The following is a 27,090-nucleotide window of genomic DNA, read 5'->3' on the forward strand; positions in this document are numbered from 1 at the left end:
TTTACACAGAGTAAAAAAGCTGTAAAAATAAGCAAAAAATGGCGGGGGAGGTAAATATGAGTTGTGATGGGGAAAAAATGGGTGAAACTTTTTAAAAAACAATCTTGCTTTAGGTTTATGTAAGTCGATTTCCAGGTATTTTTCAAAGCTTTTTTCATTTTTGCTTTCCTTCCTTGAGGCTATGAGACTTCAAAGGCATGTTACCACTACTGATGTAATTGTTAAAGTTCAACTTTTTTATACTCTGTTCACCCTAAAAAAATTTGAAAAATCATTTTTTTAAATGTTAAACACGGAAAAAAATTAAATGCATTAAAAACTTATACTTAAATATTTGTTAACTAAGTTAAAAAACAAGAACTCGGGGATGGGCCTTTACTTATATAGCTAATTCTGAATTGATATTTTTAAACAATATTTCAAAGTGAAAAAAAATAACACAGTTAATATTTTTGCATTTTAACAGACAAACCTATTATTGAAAATGTTGACACAGAGCATTACAGAACTTCAAAGCTAATTTCAATTTTTTCATGATCTTTCAAGAATGATGTTAATACAAATACGCAGTGATATTTACAAAATGTACAACTTTCTGTATCGAACTTATACTTCATGATGTAAAAAGTTTTAAAGCCAATTTACAGAAATCATTCTTATGAGTTAAGAGTTTATAATATATGCTTGAATTCAGTCGTAAAAACCTGAAAATTACCAAACACTATGGCCTCGATGCTTCCACTTTCCCCTCCCAAAAAATATCGTCACAGAACATCTCAAATTTTGTTTTCAGGGCTTCAATCTTGCAAAAATTTCCAAAGACAAGGTACTGAGCAGTGCCCTCCAACAACATTGCAGATAACCAAAAATAGAGTATTTGAAGCTTAAATTTCAAAACAGTGATTAAAGATGAACTTATTTATGCTTATAAAGTAGCTTTAATGTAGGGTACAGCAATTTCTAGAAGAAATGCTTCACTCCCAAAAAAAATGCTTCAGAAAATATGAAATGCTCACAAACCCCGAATCACCGTAAACATCGCATAATAGCGAAGCTAAAAACTGAATGAACTTAATTTTATGAAAGCGATATAACACCAGTAGTGTTTAAGTAAATAAAATGCATCGATGAAAAGAATGAAATTATATTTACAGTTTCACATGAAACATAATATAAGCAAACACATTCTGACAACAAATATGTTTGCTTATATTATGTTTCTTTTTCTGACTTCTGTATACAAAAATTTCACATTAAAACCCTTCAAAATCTGATTCTTCAGTGTTCGAATTAAACAATCTTAAAATGTCCTCATGTGCATCTGTAGATGACACTACACGAGAGGTTCTGGTTCATCAACTTCCTCGTCTGCGACTAAGTCATTTTCGGAACAACAAATGCCTGCTTGGCTGAATTCCAACATGATTATTTTATCAATCATACGAATCTAAACATTCGACACCTAGTTCGTGTTTTCTTCGTAGGAGGCTGGGCGCATTTTTCCCCCTTTAGTAAAAGAATGCATACCTTCACTCATCTAAGCCTACCACTGTCGCCGCATTTCAGCTTTGAAGGCTTTATTTACGGATGAGTCCAATGGTTGTAAAGCTTTGGTCAAGCAGGTAGGAATTACGGTCAATGTGGCCGAGAGTGTTTTACACTTCTACTTACCACTCTCCAGCAGGTGGAACCACATACTGTCCATAACCAATAACCCTTTAGGCTGGAAAAAGGCTCTTTTCTGGCACCTCCAAACATTTTCGAGTCACTAAATCATCATGGCCTTGTTCATCCAACCTTTTTCGTTGGCCGTGAGGATGACATCTTTCGGAATCCTCTTTGGGTATTGTTTTCCTTTTGAAAATCAACAGAGGCTTCAATTTCAATCAGTCCGCGGCACAAGATAACACGCAAGTGAATGATGTCTTTTCGTGCCCCGTCATCTTGATTGACAGTTTTTGCGCCGGTGTGGTCGACGGTTCCGTTTGCTGGGCAGTCAAATTTCATAGGGGTCTCGTCCATATTGATTACTTGAGAAAATGTGAAGTTTCCAGTTTCAATTGACTTTCTGACGAAATCCAGGAAGGCAGGTTTTTTCCTGCCAATCACTCACAATTGTTGACTTGTTGTGGTTTTACATCAAACAGAAATTCTATGACGGGCCATGAAACGATAACACTAGCATGGCCAGCCTTTGAAATCATCAATGCTCATAAAATGTGCCATTTTCTTGGCTTGTGGCCAAATTTTTATAGTGGAAACTAAAAAGCCTTTTTTTCTTTGTTCCTTTATCCATGCAGCAAGTTGGGTTTCTAGCTGCAGCCATTTTCTCTAAATCCGCCTTTTCGGAGGGCCAGCAGCAAACACATCTCTCGTCACATCAAACTCTCTACCAGCTACTTTACAGCCGATTTCAGCAGCTCGAGAAATCAGTCAGTCAATTAAAAGGCTGCAGTGTAGTTGCGATGTCATTTGGGAACCATTGTTTACATAGAGCAATTAAAACGAATTCATCTTTTGCTCAGCGAGTGAGCGCAGTCAGAGATAGAAGCAAGAGCGAAGAACTGAAGAACGAAAAATGCATAAAATGTCAGGTGCTCTCTCCTAGCATGTGGCCGCCAAAAACAGGTGTGGATGAGTCCATTTCACCGAACGGGTAGAGTTAGGGTGTGGATAAGTCTATTTCACGGTATGAGTAGGAGGGGGAAATTAAGGAGGAGGAAACCTGGAAAAAAAATTTCTCTGTTGCTTTCTTGTTCGGACTCGCGTGCGGAATTTTTTTCTCGCTTTTAAACGCGGCTTTGCCAGATAAGCACCGTACCTGAAAATTTTTTTTATTTTTAAACACGTAAGCGCTGTGGCGTTTCTTCCGGTAATTTCTTTTTTTTTTTAAATATTTATGGGGTTGCACTGTTCTCATTGTTTTCCATTACGTCAGGACTAATAGAGCCGGCACAGCCCAAAAAATATAAATATAAAATTGTTTTTTAATTCCTGATAGAGTGGGAAACAATGAGAGCAGTGCACCCACCGATATATAAATACAGAGGATTCTCTCTATTCTTACCACTCATGAGACCAAACAAATGTGTTCAGATTACAGGGGTATTCATTGTAGAGGGAGACCGAATGATGCATGCAAGGGCGGCCATGTGCAATATTGTAAGGTTTCCCCATGATTTAGCAGAATATTTTCCCCATGGAAACTGATTTCACAGGGCTCCCAACACATTTTAGCTTCAGAAAAGGGTAAAAGAGGACCATTTTCAATCAAAAAGGGGCTAAAGAGGACCAGTTAGGATCAAAAAGAGGACCTTGGGAGGACCACTCATAGTTAAACCCAGGGAAGCACCAAAAGGCAAATATGAGATACAATTCTTTTTCACCTGTGAAACTTATCTTTTTATCCATTGAATAATATTATTTACACAAATATTTGGATGGGGGGAAGCACTTAGTTCAGCACTTAAGGCAGCCTCTTTAGAACTAAATAGGCATAATGATACATTTTGACTTGAATCAGGGATGCTGGTAGTGTCGCTGAAGGATAGATGAAGCTGCACTTCATCTTTATTTAGTTTAAAATTATTTTTGTGTTTTTTCTGTCTTTTAATGCTTCTTAATATAACGTTATCATACACCAAACAAAAAAAAAAACGTTATTCTCTTGTTGTTTTCCCCCCAGTCTAACTATTTGCTGAGAAATTTGCACTTCCCCATGACTCACACTGAAACCTAAAAAATACTGTTTTGATTTTCAACAAAGCTACAACTGAGTTTATGATAAAATTATTTTATATTTGAATTTTAAATTTAATCTCTTATCACAGGGTTCATAACACCCTTTAGGGAGAAAAAAAAAATTAAGCACTTTTCAAGAGTAAAAAAATATTTTTCAAGGTACTACCCAAAATTCGCACTATAAATATTACATGCAGATTTCATTTAATGCTAACATATAAATAAAAGAAAGTAATATAAAAAGTATAGGAATACAAACTGCTTTTTCTACAAGAGACACTTTGATAAAAGATTTACTGTATTGAAAGTTTTCCTAAAAATGTCTGAAATGCTTAATCACACAGAGAAGCAGATCACAAGAGGCTTAGTTTTGCAATTTTCATATTCAAAGTATATTTTCAAAAATCATAAAACTTAGATTAAAAAAAAAAAACACTCCATGATTGCAAGGCCATGAGTGCTTTGAACTTTTATGGGGGGAGGGGAGGGTACTAATTCCCCTCTTTAGCAGGCATCATGACAATGAAATGATGTACATAAATTCAACTTTATAAAAATTTACAATTCAACTTTGTTTCAAATACAAAAACTAAGTTAAAATTGTATGCACTCAATTTTGTTTACATTAAATATCCTCCCCCCTATAAAAAAAACTAATAACCAAAAATAAACTAATAATAATTAAAATTAAGTTTGCAAACCTAGAAATTTGAATTAAAAAATATTAATTTTTTAGTTATTTAAATAAAAATTAAAACGAGTTAATCTAATGTAGCATGTCAAAACAACTTCAAATTTCCAAAAATATAAAAATATTTATTACACGCAAAACGATTAAAAGCTCAGATAAGCAAATTTTCACGAACCAAGTTCAATTCTGGCATATTTCCCATAAAATAAATTTATTTATTTTCTACTTCATTAAACATAAAACATGCTGATCTAAGGTAGCATTTGGGAAAATAACATTTGATTGTTCAAAATATTTTAATATTTTCATAATGCAAAAAGATTGAAATTTCAAACACTAAAACTCATTTTCCGCGAAGTCCAAGTAAGTTCAATGTTGCCATGGTTTCCAAAATATTTACTTTGTTAATTATTGAAATTCAACGAAAAACAAGCTAATCGAAAGTAGTATACGTCAAAATAACTTCCTATTGTCATAAACATCAAAATACTCACAAGATGCAAAAGGATTGAAATTTCAAACGCGAGAAGCAGTTTTCCGCGAAGTCAGAGTAAGTTTAATGTTGTCATGGTTTCCAAACTAATTCCTTCGTTAATTATTGAAATTAAACGAAAAATAAGCTAATCTAAAGTAGTATATGTCAAAATAACTTCTGATAGTAAAAAACTTCAAAATATTCACAAGATGCAAAAGGATTGAAAAATCAAACACGAAAGCAATTTTTCGCGATACTGCATATCGAACCTAAGTTCAGAAAATTGCACTGATGAAATATTTTCAAAAGAATTACAAGCAATCTAAAGCATGCTTTAAATTGCTTGTAATGATTTTTGAAAGAATTCAAGCAATAAAGAAACTTTTTATACTATTTCAAGGCTTTTTTTTTCCAGGAACTTTTCAAGGTTTTTCAAGGGCCTAAAATTTACCAACATATGCGCCTGTAAAAAAAAAAAGGCGCATGCTCCACCAGATTACTTCCGAATTCATTTGCAAAAGGGGTGGATCATAGCAGCGTTACTATTACAGTCAACGCGCGACAACTCTAAGTCCCAAGGGACCGGCTAAAACGTTCCGAGTTATGGGAAGTTTCCACAGCAGTCTCAAGAGCTTGGGATCCAATGAAAACTTTGAGATAAAGGAATATTCGAGTTATCCAGATCCGAGATCGGAAAGTTCATTCGTTATTGCAAACGTGAGGCTGAAATTCCGAGAAATATCGGTAGCACACTGCTCCGCGATTCGACGTCATAACTCCTCCCCCAAACTTCTTTTTTATGGATTTCCATGCTGCAGCGGTTGAAGGAGGAGTAATGACGTCAAACTGAAGTGAAATAATACGGGAAAGTCAGGTTAAGGCGCCGCGGCCGCGTGCTTGGGTGTACAGTATCTTTCAACGTAATGGAAAACTTTTAAAATCTGATTTTTAAGTAAAATCAATATAAAAGCGGACTAATTGGACCAAAATGTTAAAAAGCGGTCTAAAGCGGACTTAACCCTAAAAAACGGACCATTTGGGAGCCCTGATTTCAGTGAAGATCAGAGTTATTAAAATTTGACATTTTTAATAACTATTCATTAACGGCTGGAGAAGAACTGTTTTTACGTTTTTGCAAAGAAAAAGTACTAAAAGCAAGGAAGTTCTAATTTCTAGTTCTAATTGCTTGATCCTCCACTTGCCCCCCCCCCCCAGATGAGCACCCTTGAATGCATGTATATGTTTGCATTAATGGACTATGTGCACTATTTAGCCTAGTGAGCCATACTAGTTACAGAAATAGAGGTGCTGAGTTTTAGGTGGGTGGCTAGTGCAATATTTGATTCAACTCTGTAGGACCTAAACTCTTGCATTCATTTCATTAAAGTTTTTCATAGCATTCAACAATAAAATATTACAATACAGCTATCTGTAGAGTAACCGAAAAAAGAGTTATTTTTAATCTGTTTTTGCACTGTGCATTTTCATGTAAAATACATGTTATCATCCAAGTGAAAAAATTTCTTGGTTCTACCTACTCTGAGCCGCATTTTGCTTGAAGGTAATCATACATTAAAGGTTTTAAATACTATTTGATAAAATGGTTAAATTCTTGAAATACAGTGGCAGAAATGTCAGGCTTATATTGCTCAGTTGAATGATTTTATGTGATGCAGTAATATCCAGGAAAATAACTTTTCTTCTTCCTCTCTCCATTTTCTGTTTAATGCCTTTCAATGACTGTGATGGAGTCGTGAATGTATGCTATCAAATTTGATTTATAGGGATTCTTGAGAATTAATTGTGAACATGTTCAGTATAGATATGTAATAATTGAACGGGGTTAAAAATAGCGTTCATAATGCAGGGGTGTTCATATTATAGGGTGTTCAGAGTATAGAGAGGTCAGTCAATGTTAAGTCTATAGAGTTTTGTCGGGACCATCAAATTGTGTTCAGAATAACAGGGTGTTTACATTAAGAAGTGTTCAGATAAAGAGAGTCAACTGTATACATTAATGCTATATTATAAGCATACCTAAGTTCAATTCTAATCGTAATTAGATCTGGGAATGCAAGTTGAATACTACCAGAAAGTTCTCCACTGAAGATCTTTGATGTGACTCTGATTGTGCAAAATACGATGCTTCCATTTTTTTTTTATAATTTTTTTTTTTACAATGAAATTTTTTTTGGACATGGAGTTCACAGTAGTGAGTCCTAATACTCCGGTTTTTTTTTGTACGGGAAAACAAGCGAAAACATTGTAAAACAAACTCCTAAAAAAAAATAGTTTTGGTGGTTTTTTAAATATTTCATGGGGGAATATCCCATGAGTCTCCCGATATGCTCCAAATGTTCATGCTTTTGAACTTTGCACCTCTATAGCACCTCAAAAGAGTGTTAATTTCTAATATAATGCTTCCTTCCCCTCCAAATGAAAATAATGTCTATGAAACTGTGGAAAACTGAATAAAATGCGGGGAGGAGGGCTGCATTTCCAAAAAGTAGGACATGTAGGGGGGAAACAGGTCATATTTGAATTCAGTGGGTCATTTTACATAGGAATCAGCAAGAATTATGTCAGAAGCCTTTTGAAGGTATTTTTTTGCTGCAGAGTGTTATCAATTTATGTAGAATTTCAAACAACAAAAACAAACTATTTATATTATATTAATTTGTTTTTGCTTTTGAAATGATTCATTCTTATTTATTTCAAATTAATAATGATACTTTTAATGTGGATAAATTTTGGTTGGTAAATAAAAGTGCATTTACATTTTATGAAAAATAAATTAAATGAACTTTTCTATTTTAAATTTGCTTGAAAAAAAAAATAAATATTGTTGCTAATTTATTTAAAAAAGGTAAAAAAAAGTTGAAAATTTAACCGATTACTCGGTGTTCAGCAAAATATGGTATTCTTTCCATCTCTAAATGCAAATATAATATACATTACTTTCAAACCACATTTACTAAGGTGAGTCCCTGCAGCGAAAAGAAAAGAAAAGAATAGGGGGAAAAGAAGAAAAAAGGAGAGGGAGAAAAGAAAAGAGAAAAAAGAAGGGGATGTCAAAACTGATTACTAGAAAACAATTAACTCTATTATAAGTGCCACAACAGCAAATACCAAAAGAGTAAATTTTACTTAATCTTTACGTTTTCTCTTATTCAGTTTCCTCCCCCTTTTCTTCCTTCCTTTTTTTTTTGCATCAGTGTCATTCTTTTTTTTTTCGTGAGTGTCAGCAAAACTAGGGGCCCAGGCCCCTAGTTTCCGACTCGGCTGACATGGCCTCTCGTCGGGCCTGATCGATACTAAGTGTATGTGGTAAAAAAAAATTTAAGTCCACTCCCTCAAAAGAAAAAAAAAACAAACTATTTTCTGTTTGTGCCACTGCATACCCCTGGCGTTAAACGAACAGTGGTCTGATTCGTAAAGCACTTAATGGGAGGGTTGTGAGTTTGATGTTAGCCAGTCGAAAATCCTCCGTGTACACTGATGGTGACTGATGCACATTAAGTCTGTGGAGATCACAAAGTTCTCTAGGTTTCTACTCCAAATCAATATCTGTGGGGATGCTGTATCAAGGGCTGTTTGCCTCCAGGCCTGGATTTAAAAAAAAAAAAAAAAAAAAGCTTTCTCAAACTGAAACTACATGTAATGGTAGGTGAGGGGGACCCTGAAGAGTAATGGTGCGAAATGAGTAGCAACTGGCAAATTACCTTACCATATGTTAATGAAGTATCTTCAAAACTTAAGGGTAACTTTTAAGGATGACTTTAAGAGATTTCACTAAAAAACACATAAAAAAAAGCTGCGGCCAACTTCAATTTAAGATCTGGTCAAACAAAGTCGAAGAGACAGGAGGGGCTAGTTTATTGCAGCTAAATTTCACTAAACCACAATTAGTGACATTATAATTTAGGATCTAAGGTAATAACAGGATTTTAGCTATAAAGGGATTCAACAGTACTGATTTTAGACAAAAAAAGGTCTATTGCAATATTATTTCAAAACTCGAAAGTTATGTCCAATAAAATTAAAAAATTACCTCAATCTTGATTTTCTTATGTTTCTTCAGAAGTTCAGCACACCTCCTTTTGTTATTTCTCATCACTTCTGAAACTGAACAAAACAACAAATTACTTTAATTGTAGTCAGGGTTCATACTCTATTTGAAAGAAAAAATTCCATGACTTTTCCAAGACTTTTTCATGACTTCAATGAAAATTTTCATGACCTCCTTATACGAAGAGAATAGCACTATTTAATCTCAAACTTGATAATATATGGAAATGAGCAATAGCAAAACGTCTATATGAATGCCACAGCCTCATTGAAGCACTTAATCGCAACGGAAAATATAAGTGCACACTTAAAAAACTAAACTATTCTTATTTGTCTTCATCATATAAATTTAAGTAAAGTAAAAATGCAGTTAAGCGAATATGATGATACTTAAATGTCTGATTTTTTTTTAAAAACAGGCAGAATGATATTGAATGGGACAAAGGTTGAATGAGTCATCACTTACTTTCAATAAATTTGCTTCAAAAGTTACCTTTTAGTGTCAATAGTGCCTTTAATCATCCACGTAACTATACAGTATTTTGGTTCTTTGAAGTAAAGCCACATAGTTTAGTTCTTTATGTTTCTAAACCAGCTCTTTCATGAAAAAACCATTCAGTAATGAATTAATCTTGTGATTCAAAAGTATACTTGTTTTGTTTACAAATTTGCATATATTTAAATGCATATAAATAAATAGATTCAGAAATTCCAGAACATGTTTGATTCTTGGCATTGAACGTAGCAGTGGGTCGCATGGATTAGTTTTGCGTGTTGTATGTTGGGCACTATTGCTTTAGAGCATTAGAATTCCTCGTTTTCTGTATTCTATCGCCTGACTTAAGGTCTTTATTTTCTAAAACATTCAACAAATTAAGATAAACTCTGATCAATTTAATAATAAAGTCCTTACGAGTGATGGAATCGAAATCGCATGCAATTGAATTGCTTTTTTTTTGAGTGGGCGTGGCAAAACTAAGAACGTGAAATTTTGCTACTACAGAATATGAAACATAAGAAGTGTTGAAAATAACAGAAAGTTCAAACTAAGTGATGTCCAGGCAGTAAAATCACATCGCAAAAAATGTCAAGCAGCTGCGACAGAAGTGGATGCAATGAGATTTCAAAATTCAGATTTGATTTTTGGATCTTTCAATTTTCCACTTTTAATAGCTTTTATGTGCTATACTGTTAAATCACTCATTTCTAATGCTCCTTTAGCTACTGTTCCTTTCTCTTTGTCCAGGAAATTTTTCCATGACTTGAAATAAATTTCCATGACTTTCAATTAAAATTTCAATTTTCCATGACTTTTCCAGGTCTGAAATTCTGTTATTTTTTTCCATGACTTTCCAGGATTTCCATGACCCGTACGAACCCTGTGTAGTATGCTATAACATCCTTACTTTATAAATGTAAAAGTCACTTTGTATATTTGCTTGTTTATAATTCTTTCACGCCTTAACTACTCAACAGATTTTGTATACACATTGTCAGGAATGCAGAGTAAAACATAGGCTACCTTTCTTTCAAAAAATAAAGTATTTCAAGATTTTATTCCAATTTCATAGAAAATCGTTAATTTGCGAGTATCTCATCGGAAAAAAGACATTTGTTTTGATTTTCACAGCATTTTAAAACCCCTAAAAAATTGCACAATATGAGTTTCACCCGAAAGTTTGAGGATTAACTAAAACCCTAATTCTTCATTTCAAGCTGATTTCATGTTCTAAAACGAGGCTTATCTTCATTTTTTAAGTATCATTTGTGATTTCTGTTCACAGAATTAAAATTTTATAAAGTGGAATTTCTGACTCGTAGCAGACGTTATATTTCCATGAAAATAAGAAATAAAAAAAAGAGTTATCTATCTTAATAAAATTATCGTCTGTTTTGTTATCATAGTTATTTGAGCAAAAATGGGTGGAAACTTTTTTATATATTCAGGAAGAATAATGGATTTAGTTCTTATGTTTTTTTTTTAATGTAATTTCGACTGCACTTTTTGCCAGTTTTAATAGCTTTTGAGGAACACAACAGATTGGCAAAATTCTGCTAAGTTGACGTATGTTAATTTTTGAATTACTTTTAGTCTAAGCATTTAAATACTTTTCTGAAATCTTCAGAAAACAATTTGATAAGTACATGTAAATTCAGCTAACTAACAACCATCATTCTAACAGCCATGTCAACGTGGAAAGATCACAAATGATGCTGGTAAAAAAAATATATATATATATTTTTTTTTCCTAAACAAAATGATTCAAAAAAATTGAAAAATGTAAAAACAAATCAAAAATAACATTCTTTACATAAGAAAATAAAAGAATTTTAAGAACAAGAATATTTAATTTAAAAAAAATCAGCAATAAGAAATTTCTTACGGTTATCATCAGGTAGAAGAGAATTTAGTATAGATTGAATAGATGCATTAATGTCATATAAGTAGTCTTTAACAAGATGTTGCTCTTTAATTTTAGCCTCAAATACGGCTTTTTTCTTTTTTTCCTGTAATAAAGAAAGTACTTTTTAAGAGACTTGTAAAGAAATTATTTAACAAGCACTAAAAAACAATATCAGAAATAAAACATTGCAAAGTATAGGGTTTTCAAAAAAGTACAGGTTTTTGAAGCAAACTTTTTTAATACAATCATATAAATAGGTTAATATTATATATATATATGCACTTAGAGGCCAATTTCAAAATTTTAAATATTTAGTAGATTTCAGTGTGTGATCAGTTTGTGGAGTAGCACACACACACACACACACACAAATAGTTATTAACTCCTTCCTACGACTTGGCCAGCATGCCTGGGATGTTGTTTGCAACACAAATGATCATTGTTTGTCACACAAGTGGCCTTTGCCTGAGATGATTATATCCTCAATTTTCTCATTGTAAACATTATTCTTGACATGAGTGCACCCAAAATTTAAAAAAAAAAAAAGTCTCATGGAGTCAAATAAGGGCTTCTTAGAGGTAAAGAAAAAGGCCCTGACATTCCAATACACTTGTTGCCTAATCGAGTACCTAATGCTTCCACTCCACCTGGTGTTGAAAAAACAAATGAAACTGGTGTGCATAAAACTTGATGAGCTACTTATTTCTTCACAATTGACTGAACTAACCTAAATGATACAAATGATGAATACAATGATTTGTCAAAGCTCTGTCGTTCTTTTGTGGACATCCAGTATAAAGATGCAGAATACAATATTATTTAGTAGTAAAAACATAAAAGCAGGAACAAAACGTTTATTTAAAAAACACATGTCACACTTGCAAATGGATTTCCAGTGTAATTTTAAAAGGAGGACATTGTAGCCTGATCAGAAAAGGGTGTGTCCATGGTGACTGACGTTACAATTTGACTCGATTTTTAACTTATAAATTAAGAACTGCCTTAAAATTAAATTTTGTTTCTTTTGAAACTGATCTAAAATACCATGATATGGTACACATCAATGCCCCCACACTTGTTTTCAGACTTGAGGTTTTTTTTTTTTTTTTTGTATGAAATTAAGGGGAATAAAAAAATGTGACTGATGTTACGCAGAAGAGACATTGAGAAAAGTGACTTGTATATAATTTGAAATTCTCTTCAAACTATTAACGTAAAATATAAAGATTTTCCTTCCTTAAAAAAAAAAAGATTTTAGACTTCATGAAAACACTTTGTTTTATTGAAAAAAAACTTGAAAACTGAAAATATAAAAATTATTTAACATCCGTGACTGATGATACAAAGATTTTGTGACTGATGTTATATTTACAATAAATTGCTGCAATTATAAATTCTCTCTCTTTGAAAATAAAATTAGCATATGTTTTGTTTAAAATTGTATTTAAATTACAAGAAAGGTACATTTATAAAGTTTTAAAAGTTATATATTTGATGTATTTCATAAGATAAAATGTCCTCTTGAATTTACTACACATCTAGTGCGCTTAATATTTTATTCCTTTCTCATGTGAATAATAAATTTCATCTATATTGACAGGCTATTTAAAATGTTTTACTGTTGAATCTTAACAGTTACTAAGTACTCCTAGTTTTCAATTTCAATGAATTGAACTTCTCATAATACAATTATTTTGTCATTCTTCAAGAACCCCAGTTGCAGTCAACAATTTTGGAACATGTTCTGTTGGAAGTGGTTCCCTCCTTTACTTTAAAAAAAGTTACTGCCTAAACATCTGCTACAGCTTCTGAATTTAAAAAAAAAGTATTATTCAAATATAACTCTGTATAACATGACTGCAAGTCGGATGGGGATAGCTCTGAAATTTGCATGAAGCTGTGACATTTAGAAATTTTTCTGTATTGATGATGTAGCACTTTTATTCAAAAGTAATACATGAAGAAATAGGAGTACCTGTTAGTCAAATTTCATGCTAGAATTTTTTTTACAGCTGCAGTTTTCTTTTGTGAAGCTATGATAAAGAGCACTTTGAATGACAAACAGATTTTACCAAGATTTGATTACTTTAAAGAGGGATAATGCATCTGCTAATTTGAACCTGGGACTTCAATCTTTTAAATTTGTTCTACTCTTGTTCTACTTCTTCATCTAATTTCTCTTTTTAATTTTATTCTGAACTAACTTTGGTATTGTGCTAGGTTTTTAAAAATTATTTTATTTATTTTTTTATCATTCTCTCTTTTTGGCTTCTACATTGTTTTACTTTCTGTAATTTTCATGTTTTCCTTTATTTCTTAATTTATCTCGCCTCCATTTTTGCCTTTTTGCAGCAGTCAATGCTTTTTGTGCAATTTGTTAGAGGTTTATTAATGAAAAGAAAAATGTGAGTGATGTTTCATATTTTAAATAAGTTTTAAATAATTAAATTGAACTATTTCTAAATATTTAAGGGATTAATATTAAAGATACAGTAGAATCTCGAAAATCCGAGGTTACTGGGGCTCACTCCACCTCGGATTATCCAAAAAATTCTATGGACTACATAAGGACATGCGCTGTATACTTCCTTATATTACGAAAAAGAAACATTGTCTTCTCTAAAAATTTATCATTCAAATATCAACATAAATTTAAGTTTTAATTAACCCTTAATGAGTTTTGATCAGTTTTTTTTTCTCTTGATGTCACGTACTTGTGTGCAAACTTGCAGGTAACCAAAAACTGCCTTTTGATCTTACTCGAATAAGTTTTGATGAGTTTTGTTGTGACATTCGTATCTATGAGCGAGCGTACGTATTAGGGTGGAACGAAAAAAAACAAAGTTTTTATTTTCGAATTGTAATAGTGCAAAAAAGTTGCGATTGGTGAAGACTTACAAAACAAAACAAAAATTTTTAAAATCGGATAATATCTTCCAATCCCGCAACGAGCCTAAAAATTTGAAAAAATGGAAAATTTCATGTGTTCTTAGAGATTTTTAAAAAAATTTTCTCAAACGTTTCTTTTTAATACTCTAAGACGGAAAAGTTATGATTAGTGAAGCCTTCATTAATTAAAAAAACATATTGAAATCAAATAATACCTTCTGATCCAGGAACAAGCATGAAAAGTAAAAAAAGGGAGAATTTCATCTTTTCTTCGTGATTAAAAATAAAATTGTTCTTGTTTTTTTTTTCCCCCAGTGTCACAGGGAAAAGCCTTTTTAAAAACCCTATATTACACAGAAACAATTTATTTCTTGACTATGCAAAACTACCATTCTTTACAACAATGAAACATTTTCAAATAATAATTTACCAAATTTACAATCTAGTATACAAGTCTTATTGTTTTAAGTGTTAGTTGTTGAAGCTAATTTATAATCAGATTTTTTGGAAAATTCGGGCATAATTGATCTGGATTTCAATGTTGCTCTTAAGTAGCCATCTCTTGATTTAAATCCACACACTTTGAGTGAAGCCTCCGTCACTAGCTTCACACATCTTTCGACAGCTTGCGTATGGCAGGGGAATAGTTTCATATCCCAGTCGGGTATAGTGCCTGTTGCAATAAGATTTTCAATGTCTTTGTTAGGAACTTTTCGAAAAAAAGGTGAAGATAGCTTTGTCGTGTTCCAATTAATAATCTCTGTGTAACCTTCTGCTTCGAAATTTAGAGATGGAATGACAAAGTTTCTAATGCTTTTGCCTTTAGAAACAGATTCTCTGGCTTTTAAGACGTTTTTAAAGTTCTCTTATGTGCCCCCTTTCATCAAACACCATTGCCATTAATAAGTTTTCGGGATGCGCAAAGAAAGAGTTTCTTTCAACGACAGGGTAAATTACTTGTTTTAGATTGTCAGGTAAGTATCGACAGGTTTGAGTTGTTCTGTAAACATGAACGGCATCGTCTGTGAAATTTTTGCGGTTCTTTATTTCGCTAATGGGGCGTATTAGATGCATATACTGTACTAAGCGGCATAAACAAATATGAGTATCGCGGGATTAAAGGGCCATGTGGACAATTTACAGGCAGGCTCTAGTACTAAAATATCACATTTGTTTTATAAACAAACGTTCTTCCATTAGTATTTCAGACCGAACTTATGAGGATCGTTAAACTAAAAGAAAAAAAAAGCTGAAAAAGGGCTTAAAGTTTACATTTTTTCAAACATGTAGGTTCGTTGCGCGATTGGAAGATATTGTTTTATTTCAAAAAGATATTTTTTTTTTCGCTTTGAAGTCTTTACTAAACGTAACTTCTCCGTTCTGTAGCCTAAAAAAGTACATTGATCAAAAAATGTTAAAAATTCGGAAAAATCCTGAAATTCTCAACTTTTTCGATTTTTTAGGCTTGGTTCTGGATCAAAAAGTATTAGTCGATTTCAAATTTTTTTTTTAATTTCCGAAGGTTTCACCAATCGTAACTTTTCTGTCTTAGAGCCTTAAAAAGAAATATAAAACAAAATTTTTGAAAAATCACTAAGAAAACACGAAATTTTCCATTTTTTCAAATATTCAGGCTCGTTGCGGGATTGGAAGATAATACCCAATTTTAAAAATCTTTGTTTTGTTTTGTAAGTCTTCACCAATCGCAACTTTTCCGCACTATTACGATTCGAAAATAAAAACTTTGTTTTTTTCGTTCCACCCTAGTACGTATGTATCTCACATAATACAGAAACATTAGTCATAGAAGGATAAAATTTAGTATATACTCTTCATACAGCATCAAATTTTGCACCTCCCTTTTAAATTGCAATCGGATATTCCACAGAGCTTTTCGTTCGTCCTTTGAGGCAAAGCAATGTTTTAATTTCAAGTCATTCTTTTGTATCAAACTACTTCCTACTTTCTCAAAGGCATTTCTTAATCCCTCTCTAACAGTCAAAGAATATTTCATGTCATTTGGCAAGTGTTATTGATATAAACCTTTCAATTTCTTTTTGTATATTGTTACATAATTTCTACATAGCAAAATAATTCAATTTTCAGATTAAAGCATTTTTTGTCCCTAAAAAGTATACATTAAAAATACCAACAAAGCACCTTGGATTAAGCGGGACCTCAGACTTTTGAGACTTTCAAGACTACTGTATCATTCATTATAAATGAAGAGAATAGGACTTTTTATAAACTTTGTTTTTGTTTAAGCTATGCAAACTTTTATATAATTTTGTGACTGATGTTACATTAGTATGAGGCCTAGTTTAAAAACAATTATTACAAGACAATTATAACAGTTTAAAGTTTCTTGGTTGGTATAATCTCTTCCTATGTAAAATAAATTTCAATAAAAAACTAAGATTGTAGACATAACAATTAATTTCCTAAGTGAAAAAAAACGATTAACTTTTTGAACTGCTAATACAACGACACATGTGCACTGAGTAGTGTTGTCAAAACTTGCCTATAAACTTACAAAAAAAATGTGTTTATAACTTTTTACGAATAGTTTTGTAAAAATAGTCTTTTTTACCTCATATGAAAGAAAAAAATTACTGATACAATGAAGTTTTTTTTTTTACTGGGATGTCCTTAGTTTCATGGACATGCCCAAAAGCATCTTGAAAGTGGAGGCTTCCGGGTTCAATGATCCTTCTTGTTCCCTAATAGTGACTGGGGCACGTTAAATATGTTTTTATGGTCACAAAGTCCTCCAAGTTCTCATTCCTTGGGGGGTTCTGGATTAAGGGTTGATCTGCTTCTGATGTGGATTAGAATATACATCTTTTTTTAGGGCCCCATCCAATCAGTTAAACCACATGTAGTGGTAAGTATGGGGTTGGTCTGGTAATCATTACTCTTGCTGAGTGGGACTTTACATGTTAGCACTTGTAGTTGGAGACTATTGGATGAAGTATGTTTGTTCCATCAGTGTTGCCGTTGGAAAGTTACATCATTAGTGTCGTAAATTTTAGGATGTGTTTAAGAGATTGACATTTGGTAACTCTTTCTAAATACCTTGTATGCCAGTGAAATTAGTGTCTCTGTATTTCAATCTACACTTAAAATATTTTTAAAGATTATGAGAGAGATTTTAAGGTTCTTTTCCTTAACACTCGTAATTGAAATCAGTTATACCTTGGTAAAATTGACTTTAATTACATTATTTTTTAATTTTTATTTCCACTTTAACAGCCAACACTTATTCCAAGTCTAATCACAAAACAAATTTTGCTGATTGGAAGAAAAATGTTAAGTTACCTTTGAGAAGCTGAAAATGTAGTTTCCAAGAAAAATATCTTTTGCCAAAGGCAAATATTTCATAGCATATGACTTGTAAGAGAGTTATTGCTGAGAAAAAAGCAAAAACCTTTTTTTTTTTCATAATAATTGAAGAGGAATAGAATATATCCTCTAATAAGAAGGAGAAAATTGATTTGCAGACAAGCATGAATCCAGAAATAATTTGTGGAGGTGACACTGAATGCAGAGTCGCTACTCAAGTTCAAGAATGAAATTCCTCCATTTTTCTGGCTTAGGGGAGAGCGTTGTACTTTGAGATACATCTGATTTCTAAGAATCTATTTTTAGCAGCCATGTCGTTTCTGCTGTGGGCAGGTACAGAGCAGTAACTGCTAATTTTTCTTTCTTTTCTTTTTTTTTTTTGCATTTTTGTTAAGTATTGTAAGTTAGCTTTATTGTGTAAGCTTTTTTTTTTTGGTTTCCACTGAAAAACAAAAGAGCGAAAAAACGTCTAATTCAAACATTTCTTTTTGTTAGTATTGAATCCAAAACCTGTTTCCCCAAATATCTCGAAAACGCATTTCTGCAGATACTGCCAATAACCTACCCACGGCAGTTTTGTAATCTCTAATGGTAACCTTCACCACTAAATGGTGCCATAGTCACAATCAGCAGCAAAAGAGTTAAGTTGATAATTTTGTGCTAGAAAGAAAATTTCATGACTCTAAAGTAAATATTTTCTTCATTTTTATTTCACTTTCTGTCTTTGTACTTGTAAAACTGATGAATTGAATTTTATTTTGTCATAAAAGAGAAGTACTTTAAATACTTTGATTATGAGAAAATAATAAAAGGGCATCTAGATTGACCACCATTTTGATTTTTCATAAACCATGTGGTGATAGTACCTCGGGACAGCCAAACATATTGTACCTTAGGACAAGTCCCAAGGTGCAACATATGCATGGTTCTTAATAATTAAGATAGGTTAGGAACATGGAAAAATGTTCTAATCTGATGTAGTCTTTCAAACACATTTAATGTTAGATAATAATTCATAAATTTATTATTTGTGATTCATCGTTCATAATTTAATTCATTAAAATTAAAAAAAAGTTTTTTTTTTGTTTTTTGGTGCAAAATTGGTTTTTTTTTCCTGAATTATCAAGAGTGTCCCATGGTACAACAGGATGAGGGAACATTAAATTTGCTCGTAGTCACTAAGTCCTCCAAGTAAAACAATACCTCTGGGGGGGGGGGCTGGACCAGGGGTTGCTTGACTTCTGGTCTGGACCAAAAAATCAGAGCTATCTTCAGGATTCCATTCAACTGGTTAAACCACAAATAGTGGTAGGTACAGGGGACCCTGGAGTATGAAGTGTGAAGTAGAACAGGATCTTGCTCAAGGTACAATAGGATGTGATACCTTGGGACAGTTTGGAACTATTGCTTAAAATGGCTGGCAATATTTTATTTTCAAACTGTCTGATTTTTAAAAAATATAATATTGCAGAGAAAATGTTGTGGTATTTCGATGTGACTTTTAGATTTTAAATTTGACTCAAATAATAGATGTTAAAAATTGAAATATGAAAAGTGTTCCAAGGTACAACTCTCCCCTATTTTAGAAAAGACTTCAGGTAAATGGATATTGACTTACATTACTATAATTAATAACAGTGGAACCTCGACAACTCGACACCCCAAGGGAACATGAAAACATGACGACTTAAGCGGATATCAACTTACAGAGGTTCTATTATTTTAATTTTTGAAGAGTTTCTGTATCACCTACTTACTAATTTTAACAATCACATTATGAAAACTAATTCCAATAAAAAAAATTTCTTTTCGTTTTCTTTTTTTGAAAAGTACATAATAAAATTACTAATTTTATTTGAATACCTCGTGGGAGTATTCAAATATAATATAATATATAAATAAATTCTTTTCATTTTCCTTTTTTTTTTTGAAAAGTTCATATCACTAATCTTATTTGAATACCTCGTGAGGAATAAATCAATAATTTTTGAAATTTGTGAAAAAGCTTCTTGTCTGTCAAGTCTGTTTAAGATAAAGAATCCTGCTCACAATATGTGAGCAGCATGCGCAAATCATGTCATGGTGCCTTCTTTCTCTACAGACATCCATGGGTACATTTATCCTACCCTTTTAGTATTGCACTTATAGCACAGAGTGCAGTGGCTGACTCCCCTGGATAATGGATGGAATTCTCTAAAAGAGCTTTCCAGAAAAGGACTGACTGACCAAGAATCTGCAGCATAAAATTCTGAGAAGAGGTCAATATGAAACTATGTTGGTAACAAAAATTGGACTACACTAGCAATTGGATGTCAATTTATAGGGGTTTCTGCAAATGTGTGTCAAGTTAGAGAGGCTTTCGCCCATTGAAATCAGCTTTGAGCCAACCATAAGAAAAATAAATGTCGAGTTACCAGGGTAGTTAAGTTATCTGCATGTCAAGTTACCAAAGTTTCACTGCACTATATTTTTACTATAGATAAAAATATTATACCAATTGAAAGATGCTAAAAAAAAATATAAAATTTGTTTACATTGATCACATGTACCAGTAAGTTTTACACATACTTTGAAAGTTTGGAAAGCTCTCTTTTTTATTTTTGTCTCTGCAATTGTGTTGACGAAAATTTATGTCCTTTTCTTTATGAGCACTTTATTTTATTCAAAATTCTCCTTGACACTCCCTTTACTGTTTTAATCACTTTGCAACCATTTTTCATCTATAGCAAGATATGTTCTTTATACTAGTCTAGCATGATTGAGCATATCAGGAAACTGTCAATTGATTTAAGACATGCATAATGTACTTCAAACTGAAAAATCAGTCTTCAATTTGATGGTAGTCTGTTTCCAAAATAATTCTTAATGTAATAGTAAATGGCTCCCACCATGCTTTTGCATTCAGTAAAAATGTTTGATGGGGGGGGGGGGGGACTATCTTGACCACATACGTACACGTGAAAAATGAGAATAAGAATGTCATGTCATTTCATAGAAGGCAACTTCACCAATCAGCCAAATAATTTGTATTTAAAATTAATAGCATCTTTAAATACAAATTAATTACATTTTAAAGATAAAATATCTTACAGCATGTTGCATGACTATTGGCTTCTGTCTGTGCAATAAAGGAAATCAAAAACAAAAAGCTATGAAAGAGATTTAATCCCATACTTCTATAATCTTTCTCCTAAGCTTTTTAATTTCAGTATCTAAATTTTCTTCAGCCTGTTTTGAACAATTAACTTGCATTTGTATTTCATCTACTGATAGAAGAACATCCTTTGGAATTGAAAGCACATTTTTATTTAAGTAAATCTGAAAGAAAAAGATGTGTAAAAATAACTGTATGACATGAGAAAAAACACACAATCAGAGAATAATTATTTAAACTGTGACTTTCAACAACCATTCTAATCTTGATTAAAAGCAAGAACAAGCAATGTACTTTTACAAGGATGCCCACACATGGGGTTAATGGATCAGACTACATCATTGAAATTTCTAGAGGGGTGTTTTAAGGGGTCTTTTTCTCTTTCTTGAGGGATGCTCCATCACTCGAGGGGATGGGCATCTGCCAGTTTAATAGCTACAAAGTAACTTTAGTAATTTTGACACACAAGACAAAATATGGTGCAGACACTGGAAAAAAGTTTGTTTTTTTTTTGGAAAACTCTCCATATTCTGTATATAAATAGTATATTAAATTATTGGTATTGCAGGATGGTATACCATTTCTGCATTTAATCAAGAAATTTCAGTACTCAAAAACATACTTTTTAATAATAACTTCCCTAAAAATCTGGTTGAAAACATTTGCTTAAGTATAGCCTTCGATGAGTATTTCGCTTCTTTTGAAACTGTTTAACTGTGTAAATGTATGATACAACCGTGACAAACCATTTTTTATGAATCACCGGGATGGATGAATTTTACACGTGGGAAACAGGCGACTGGTATGTCTCTGGATTGATCTTCTGGATATGATTTTATTTTTATTTTATTTTTACGTTGACAACTGGAAAGGATTTTTATCAGGTTGAACAATGGAATTGGCTCTTTTTATATGGATTTCAAGGTAAGATAATTTTGTTATAGGCAGGTACTGTCCCGTGGATGGCTAATTATCGTAACTTGTTTTCCTAATTAGTCGAGGCGAAACCCCCTGCTTTTAGTTTTAGGTTTGAGCTCTAGTTTATTGTTTTTTAGTTTAGCAAGTGGTGCTTTTGCCCAATAATACTCTATATTGCATGTACTGGAGCTTAAACATTCTCTTTTAGTTCATAGTTAAATTTTTGGGTCTTTTGACCATAATTAATGAATCCTCCACGGCTGATGAGCTCTGGATTTATACTTTATCTTTTCCTATTTAATAGCTGTTTGCAATTTTCCTTTTTATCATCATTAATTATATATAATATGTTTACTATTTGAAATTCTGTTTGCTTAATTTTATATATATATGTATATATATATATATATATATATATATATATATATATATATATATATATATATATATATATATATATATTGAAATTCCCTGATTAATAAAATTCCCCGACTTTTCCCTGATCTGCCACCACCCTGTTATTCTAACCTTTTAAAGCAATTCCATATTCATCAGCACTTTGGCTTCCATTGTGGTAATTTGTTTTCCTTTGGATAATTAATTTTACAATTTTCCTTTTTAGCCTACTTTCCCAGCAAAAGTCAGAAAAAGAAGAAAAAAGCATGAAAGAAGGCTTAATGCATCTTAAAAATATCGCGGAAAACAAAAAAAAAGTCAAAATAAATAAAATAATTAAATAAATATCGAAAAATTAAAAATTGGAAAGTAGGGTATTGAGATGGGAAAAAATCTCTGTAGGTCTGTCTGTCTGTCCCCCCTTATAACTTTTGAATGGATAGTCCGATTTGAAGACACTTTTTTTTGTTCGAAAGATCTCGGCGAGGACACCTCATTCCCATATTTCACTTTTTGATTTGAACTGTTTTTTGTTCAATTTTGAACAGTTCAAAAAAACTTAACATTAGCGCCTACGGGGAAATTCAAGGCAATTCCGAACTGTGAGGCGAATTTCTTCAAACAAACTTTGTAGGGAAAAGCTCCTCGTCATTTTTGTAATTGTGTTTTGTAGAACTCTGCACTATGGGCACAGGGTTTTTCAAGTCTACAATTTAGATACAGCTTTCTGTCTCCATTTCAGGCCTTGGTGGCCTGATTGGTAAGGCATTGGATTCACAATTGGCGAGTCCCAGACTCGATGCCAGTCGGTCAAAGATCTTCCTTGTTCGCTATTGGTGACTGGGGCACGTTAAATATGTCAAAGTCCTTCAAGTTCTCATTCCAAATCCATACCTCTGAGGTTGCTTGGCTCCTGGTTTGAATTAAAACAGAGCTCCTTTCAGGGCCCACCCAACCAGTTAAGATATATGCAGATAGGTACGGGGGATGGGGGGCACTGGATTGTAATTCTCCACTTCAGACTCATGCATAATTTTTGGAGGTGGTCCTGCCAGCTATCAAGGCCAAGTCAGACACTTCACTCAGTTTAACTTTCTCAGGACCCGCTTCCTTCTGCTACAAATCTTTACTCTTTACAGCAAAAGGGGCTTGAGTGTCCCAAGTGGCACCATTAACATCAACAACAATCATTTTATGTCTATTAATGCTAAATATTAAAAGAAAATGGCAGCAAAATAATAACTCCAAAGGCAAATTAAAAAAAAGAAAAACAAGAATAGAACTTAAAATATGTTTTACCTCAAACAGATCGAAATATTTATCCAGATTTTTCACAAAATCTTCTAGCAAGGCATCTGTGGAAAACTGGATCTGGTATGCCGGAACTAGTTCTCTGAACTGCAGAATAAATTCATTGATTTAAATTAGCTTGATTTAAATTGTGATTAAAATCATGATTTAAGTCAAGTGATTTTTTTTAAATCATTGATTTAAATCAATTGATTTGAATTAAGTAATTTAATAAAATCATTAATTAAAATCAGTTGATTTTACTTTCATAAATTAATTTTGCATTTTTAGAATGTATTGCTCTAAATTTAACTACAGTGCATTTTACTATCTTAACTTCAACAGGCAAAACTACATAGATCCCTCTTTCTGTGTGTGGAACAGATTTTCAATCTATTGCTTTTACTCCAAAATTAATTTAGAACAAAATAAAAATTTGGAGTTTTTCTTATACATCATGACTAATATAGTTCAGAAAAGTAATTGTTCAACATGTTATTTTACACTAAAAACATACATGATAATGGACACCTTATCCTTAAGCAAAGCTTAAAACAAAATCACATCTTATCCAAGCTTTATAATGTATTTATAAATCTTAAAATATTACTGAATAGTTAGAGAACTTATCTTAATTTTAAAAGTAAGTTGAATGGATTCATCTATTGTATGAGATACATTATGTTTAAAATGTAAAGTAATTAATATTTACAAATTTTTGAACATTTAAAAAAAATCTGATTTAAATTTAAAAAATCCAACTTTTTTATTGTTTTTAAAAAAACAAAAAAATCACAAACCCTGATATTTAGGTATGTATATCATTAGAATGAAGAACTTTTGTATCTATAGAACCTAAACCCTGTATTAACACTTAATTCTTAGTTTGGGCAATTTTGATTTACATGACACTTTTCTGGAACATAATCTCAACGTAAAACAAGGGTCTACTGTAATTACAACTTAAACAAAAGTAATAAAATTATTAAAAAGTAACAATAGTCCTGGTTCCATCCACTGCCAACAAACAAAAAAAATTAGACCCTCTTTGTAGAAAGAAAGAGTTATATCTAAGATTACTGCTTCGAAATAATTGTGCTGTTTTGAAATTTAAATTTAGATCCCCCCCCCCCCCCCCCCCGCGCTCCTTTTCTGGCAAAAATATGAACACTATTATTTATTATTTGTGTGTGTCAGAATATCAAATACATTCGCTGCAATAAAAAATAACATTTAATTACACAAAAGTGCAAATTACTGCATACACGTGTTTCAGGGTTTACATTTGAGACAGTGAGAAGCAAAGGGATGCAAGTGGAATATTTTAAGTTTCCAGTAAAATGCGTTTAAATATCAGATCCTAGGTAAGCTTTCATTGAAATTTTTTTCTAAATCATGCCGTACAGCATCACCTACCAGGGCTACTAGTACTATCTCTTGCCCTAAGACAGAGGAGAGGTTCACCTACCATGTGTACTGGTTATCTCCAAATTTTTAATTTTACCACTTGCACCCCTTTGCTTCTCACTACCTCACATGTGTTCCACCCTGAAACACAGGATATGTAATTTTGTGCAATGAAACAATATTTCTTATTTTTTCTGCACAAAAATATTTATTTAACAACTAGAAAGTCGCCCCTCAAGGTATGACGGGTGGAAATTGCGTCTCTTCTTCTACATTATAATGAAGCGATTAAGGTCAGTTGGGGTAAGTGCGGTCTTGGGGCAAGTGCGGCTTAGGTTAATAATCAGAAACCGGGAATATCTGCAAGGCTGCTTGCCATCTGGGTAGCTTGATGGTAACTCTACGCCCTCCCTCGTTTCCTAACTTTTCTCATTCCCACTACAATGCCATGTTGTTATGGTTCGAGAAATCATCGTTTCTTCCAGGGTTGGCAAGTTTCTGCCGAGGCGGTAAAAACCTCTGGTAAAAACCGGTTAAAACCGGCATGGCAAAAACCACTTTCTGCCACATTTGCGGCAGAAACTGGCAAAAACTCACAAAATGAAAATTTAATTCTTGATATACAACAGAAAATACATGGAAAAAAAAATTAATTGTTAACCAAAGCACTGTAATTTTATTACAAAATTATCACAATTCAAAATCAAATGTTACATTGTTGGGACCCTGCAATTGCCTCTTCGAAAAGGTGGATTCAAAAAACTAAACAGGTTCTCAATTTAATATGCACAAATGAGAAACTATAGAATATTCGTGAAACAGAAGAGCTAGCAGACAATGCATCAAGGAGCAAGCAATGTTCGTGAAACTTTCATCTATTGTATAACTGGTCCACGATGTAGTAACTGGGCTTGTGGTAAAAATTTGACTAGAAAAATAAGTTTTGGGAAATGGGGCCAATTTGTTTTTCAAAGCCGTGATATTAGGTACAAAATTCTGGGCAAGTAAAATTCTGGCACTTTCTTCTCGAAGCACGTGACATGATAATTTCAATCACAAACAATTTAGAGGAAGCATAGGTATATGTGAGCAAATTACAATCAGTAATGTCCCTTTACTTCTGTATATCACTCCTATTTCCTAAGCACCACCGTATGGTTTTTTATCCTTTGTTAAATTAATTCAAATACTACGAGCCTCTGCAATTGAAAAGTTCCCTTTCTGAACTAAACAAAAAGCGCTAGCATTGGATTTTATTTTTTTTAATGATGAAATGATGTTTAATTTTTTAGTTTACTTAAACAAATATCATTTACTAATTCTTTGAGTTATTAAAGACACTTTCGTGCTTCCAAAACGTAAGTACAACTATTTCATGTCTACTTTTCGTATTTTTAAAGCTGAGATTTATTATTTTTTACTTTAAAATCAATTAATTTTAGGGCTGCACTTGCTCCAGAAAATTATACGACTGGGAAAGTGCCGCCTGAAAAAAAGGGGCAAGTGCAGCCTCACATTTCTTGGGGCTGCACTTTCCCATTAAGCTGGCAATGTTCTGTTCTTTTATGACAGATATAATTTGCTTGCAACAATTTAATGAAGCAATGTAATTAATTTTTAATCCCTGCATCTTTGTCTTACTAACAATTAAGTGTCACTAGTCTATATTGCTCCAATATAACTCTGATATATACTGCTCCATAATATAAATTAAATTGTTAATTACTATACTAAGTGTACTTATACAAAAAAATATGTTCAAGTTCGTCAAAGACATGTTACCTTTTGTCAGTTGTATAGTTACCTTTTGTATTATTAAGTTAATATTTTATAAGTTCGTTGATATTCAAGTTTTAAAGATTATTTCTTGATATGCAAGTTTTGTTTTTGTTTTTTTAAGCTTATTAGCATAATAAAAGTTATCTTTCATGTTCTTTATTTAATTTAAAATAAAAACTTCATAATTTTGTTTAATAATCCATTATTCCTTGAACGTTCTTCATTTTACATTGACAGGTTTCGTTAGGAAAAACGTAATAACTTCCCAAACTAAGCTGTAGCTATCCTCATATATAAGTACCTGCAATGATTTAAACAGGCTCATGTGTTGGGAAACACACTAAAACAGGTAACATACCAAATAAAAATGTAAAAAATTGTATCAAGTCTTGTAATGTCTAGGTCTTAATAATTTCGAACTGTACAATTTAAGGGCTGCACTTCCCCCAACTCACCTTACCTGTTTCGTGATATTTTGATGGTTGAAATTTTAACCCTAACTCCAGTGGATCAACCCTAAACTCTAGAAGATAGC

General features: G+C 32.3%; 1 protein-coding gene across 1 annotated transcript in view; it reads right to left on the bottom strand.

Moving 5' to 3' along the window:
* Positions 1-46: 46 nt before the first annotated feature.
* The window catches only part of LOC129228201 (uncharacterized), a 37,977-nt gene continuing 10,933 nt past the window's right edge, over positions 47-27,090 (bottom strand). The window contains exons 3-7 of the mRNA XM_054862868.1: positions 23,379-23,477; positions 20,786-20,929; positions 11,360-11,483; positions 8,959-9,032; positions 47-253 (exon numbers count right to left, since the gene is read on the bottom strand). Coding sequence (XP_054718843.1) covers positions 155-253; positions 8,959-9,032; positions 11,360-11,483; positions 20,786-20,929; positions 23,379-23,477 — 540 coding nt within the window. The 3' untranslated portion in view covers positions 47-154. The remainder of the gene's footprint in view (positions 254-8,958; positions 9,033-11,359; positions 11,484-20,785; positions 20,930-23,378; positions 23,478-27,090) is intronic.

The sequence above is a fragment of the Uloborus diversus genome, chromosome 8, assembly GCF_026930045.1.
Source record: "Uloborus diversus isolate 005 chromosome 8, Udiv.v.3.1, whole genome shotgun sequence".
In the NCBI taxonomy this organism is placed as follows: Eukaryota; Metazoa; Arthropoda; class Arachnida; order Araneae; family Uloboridae; genus Uloborus; species Uloborus diversus.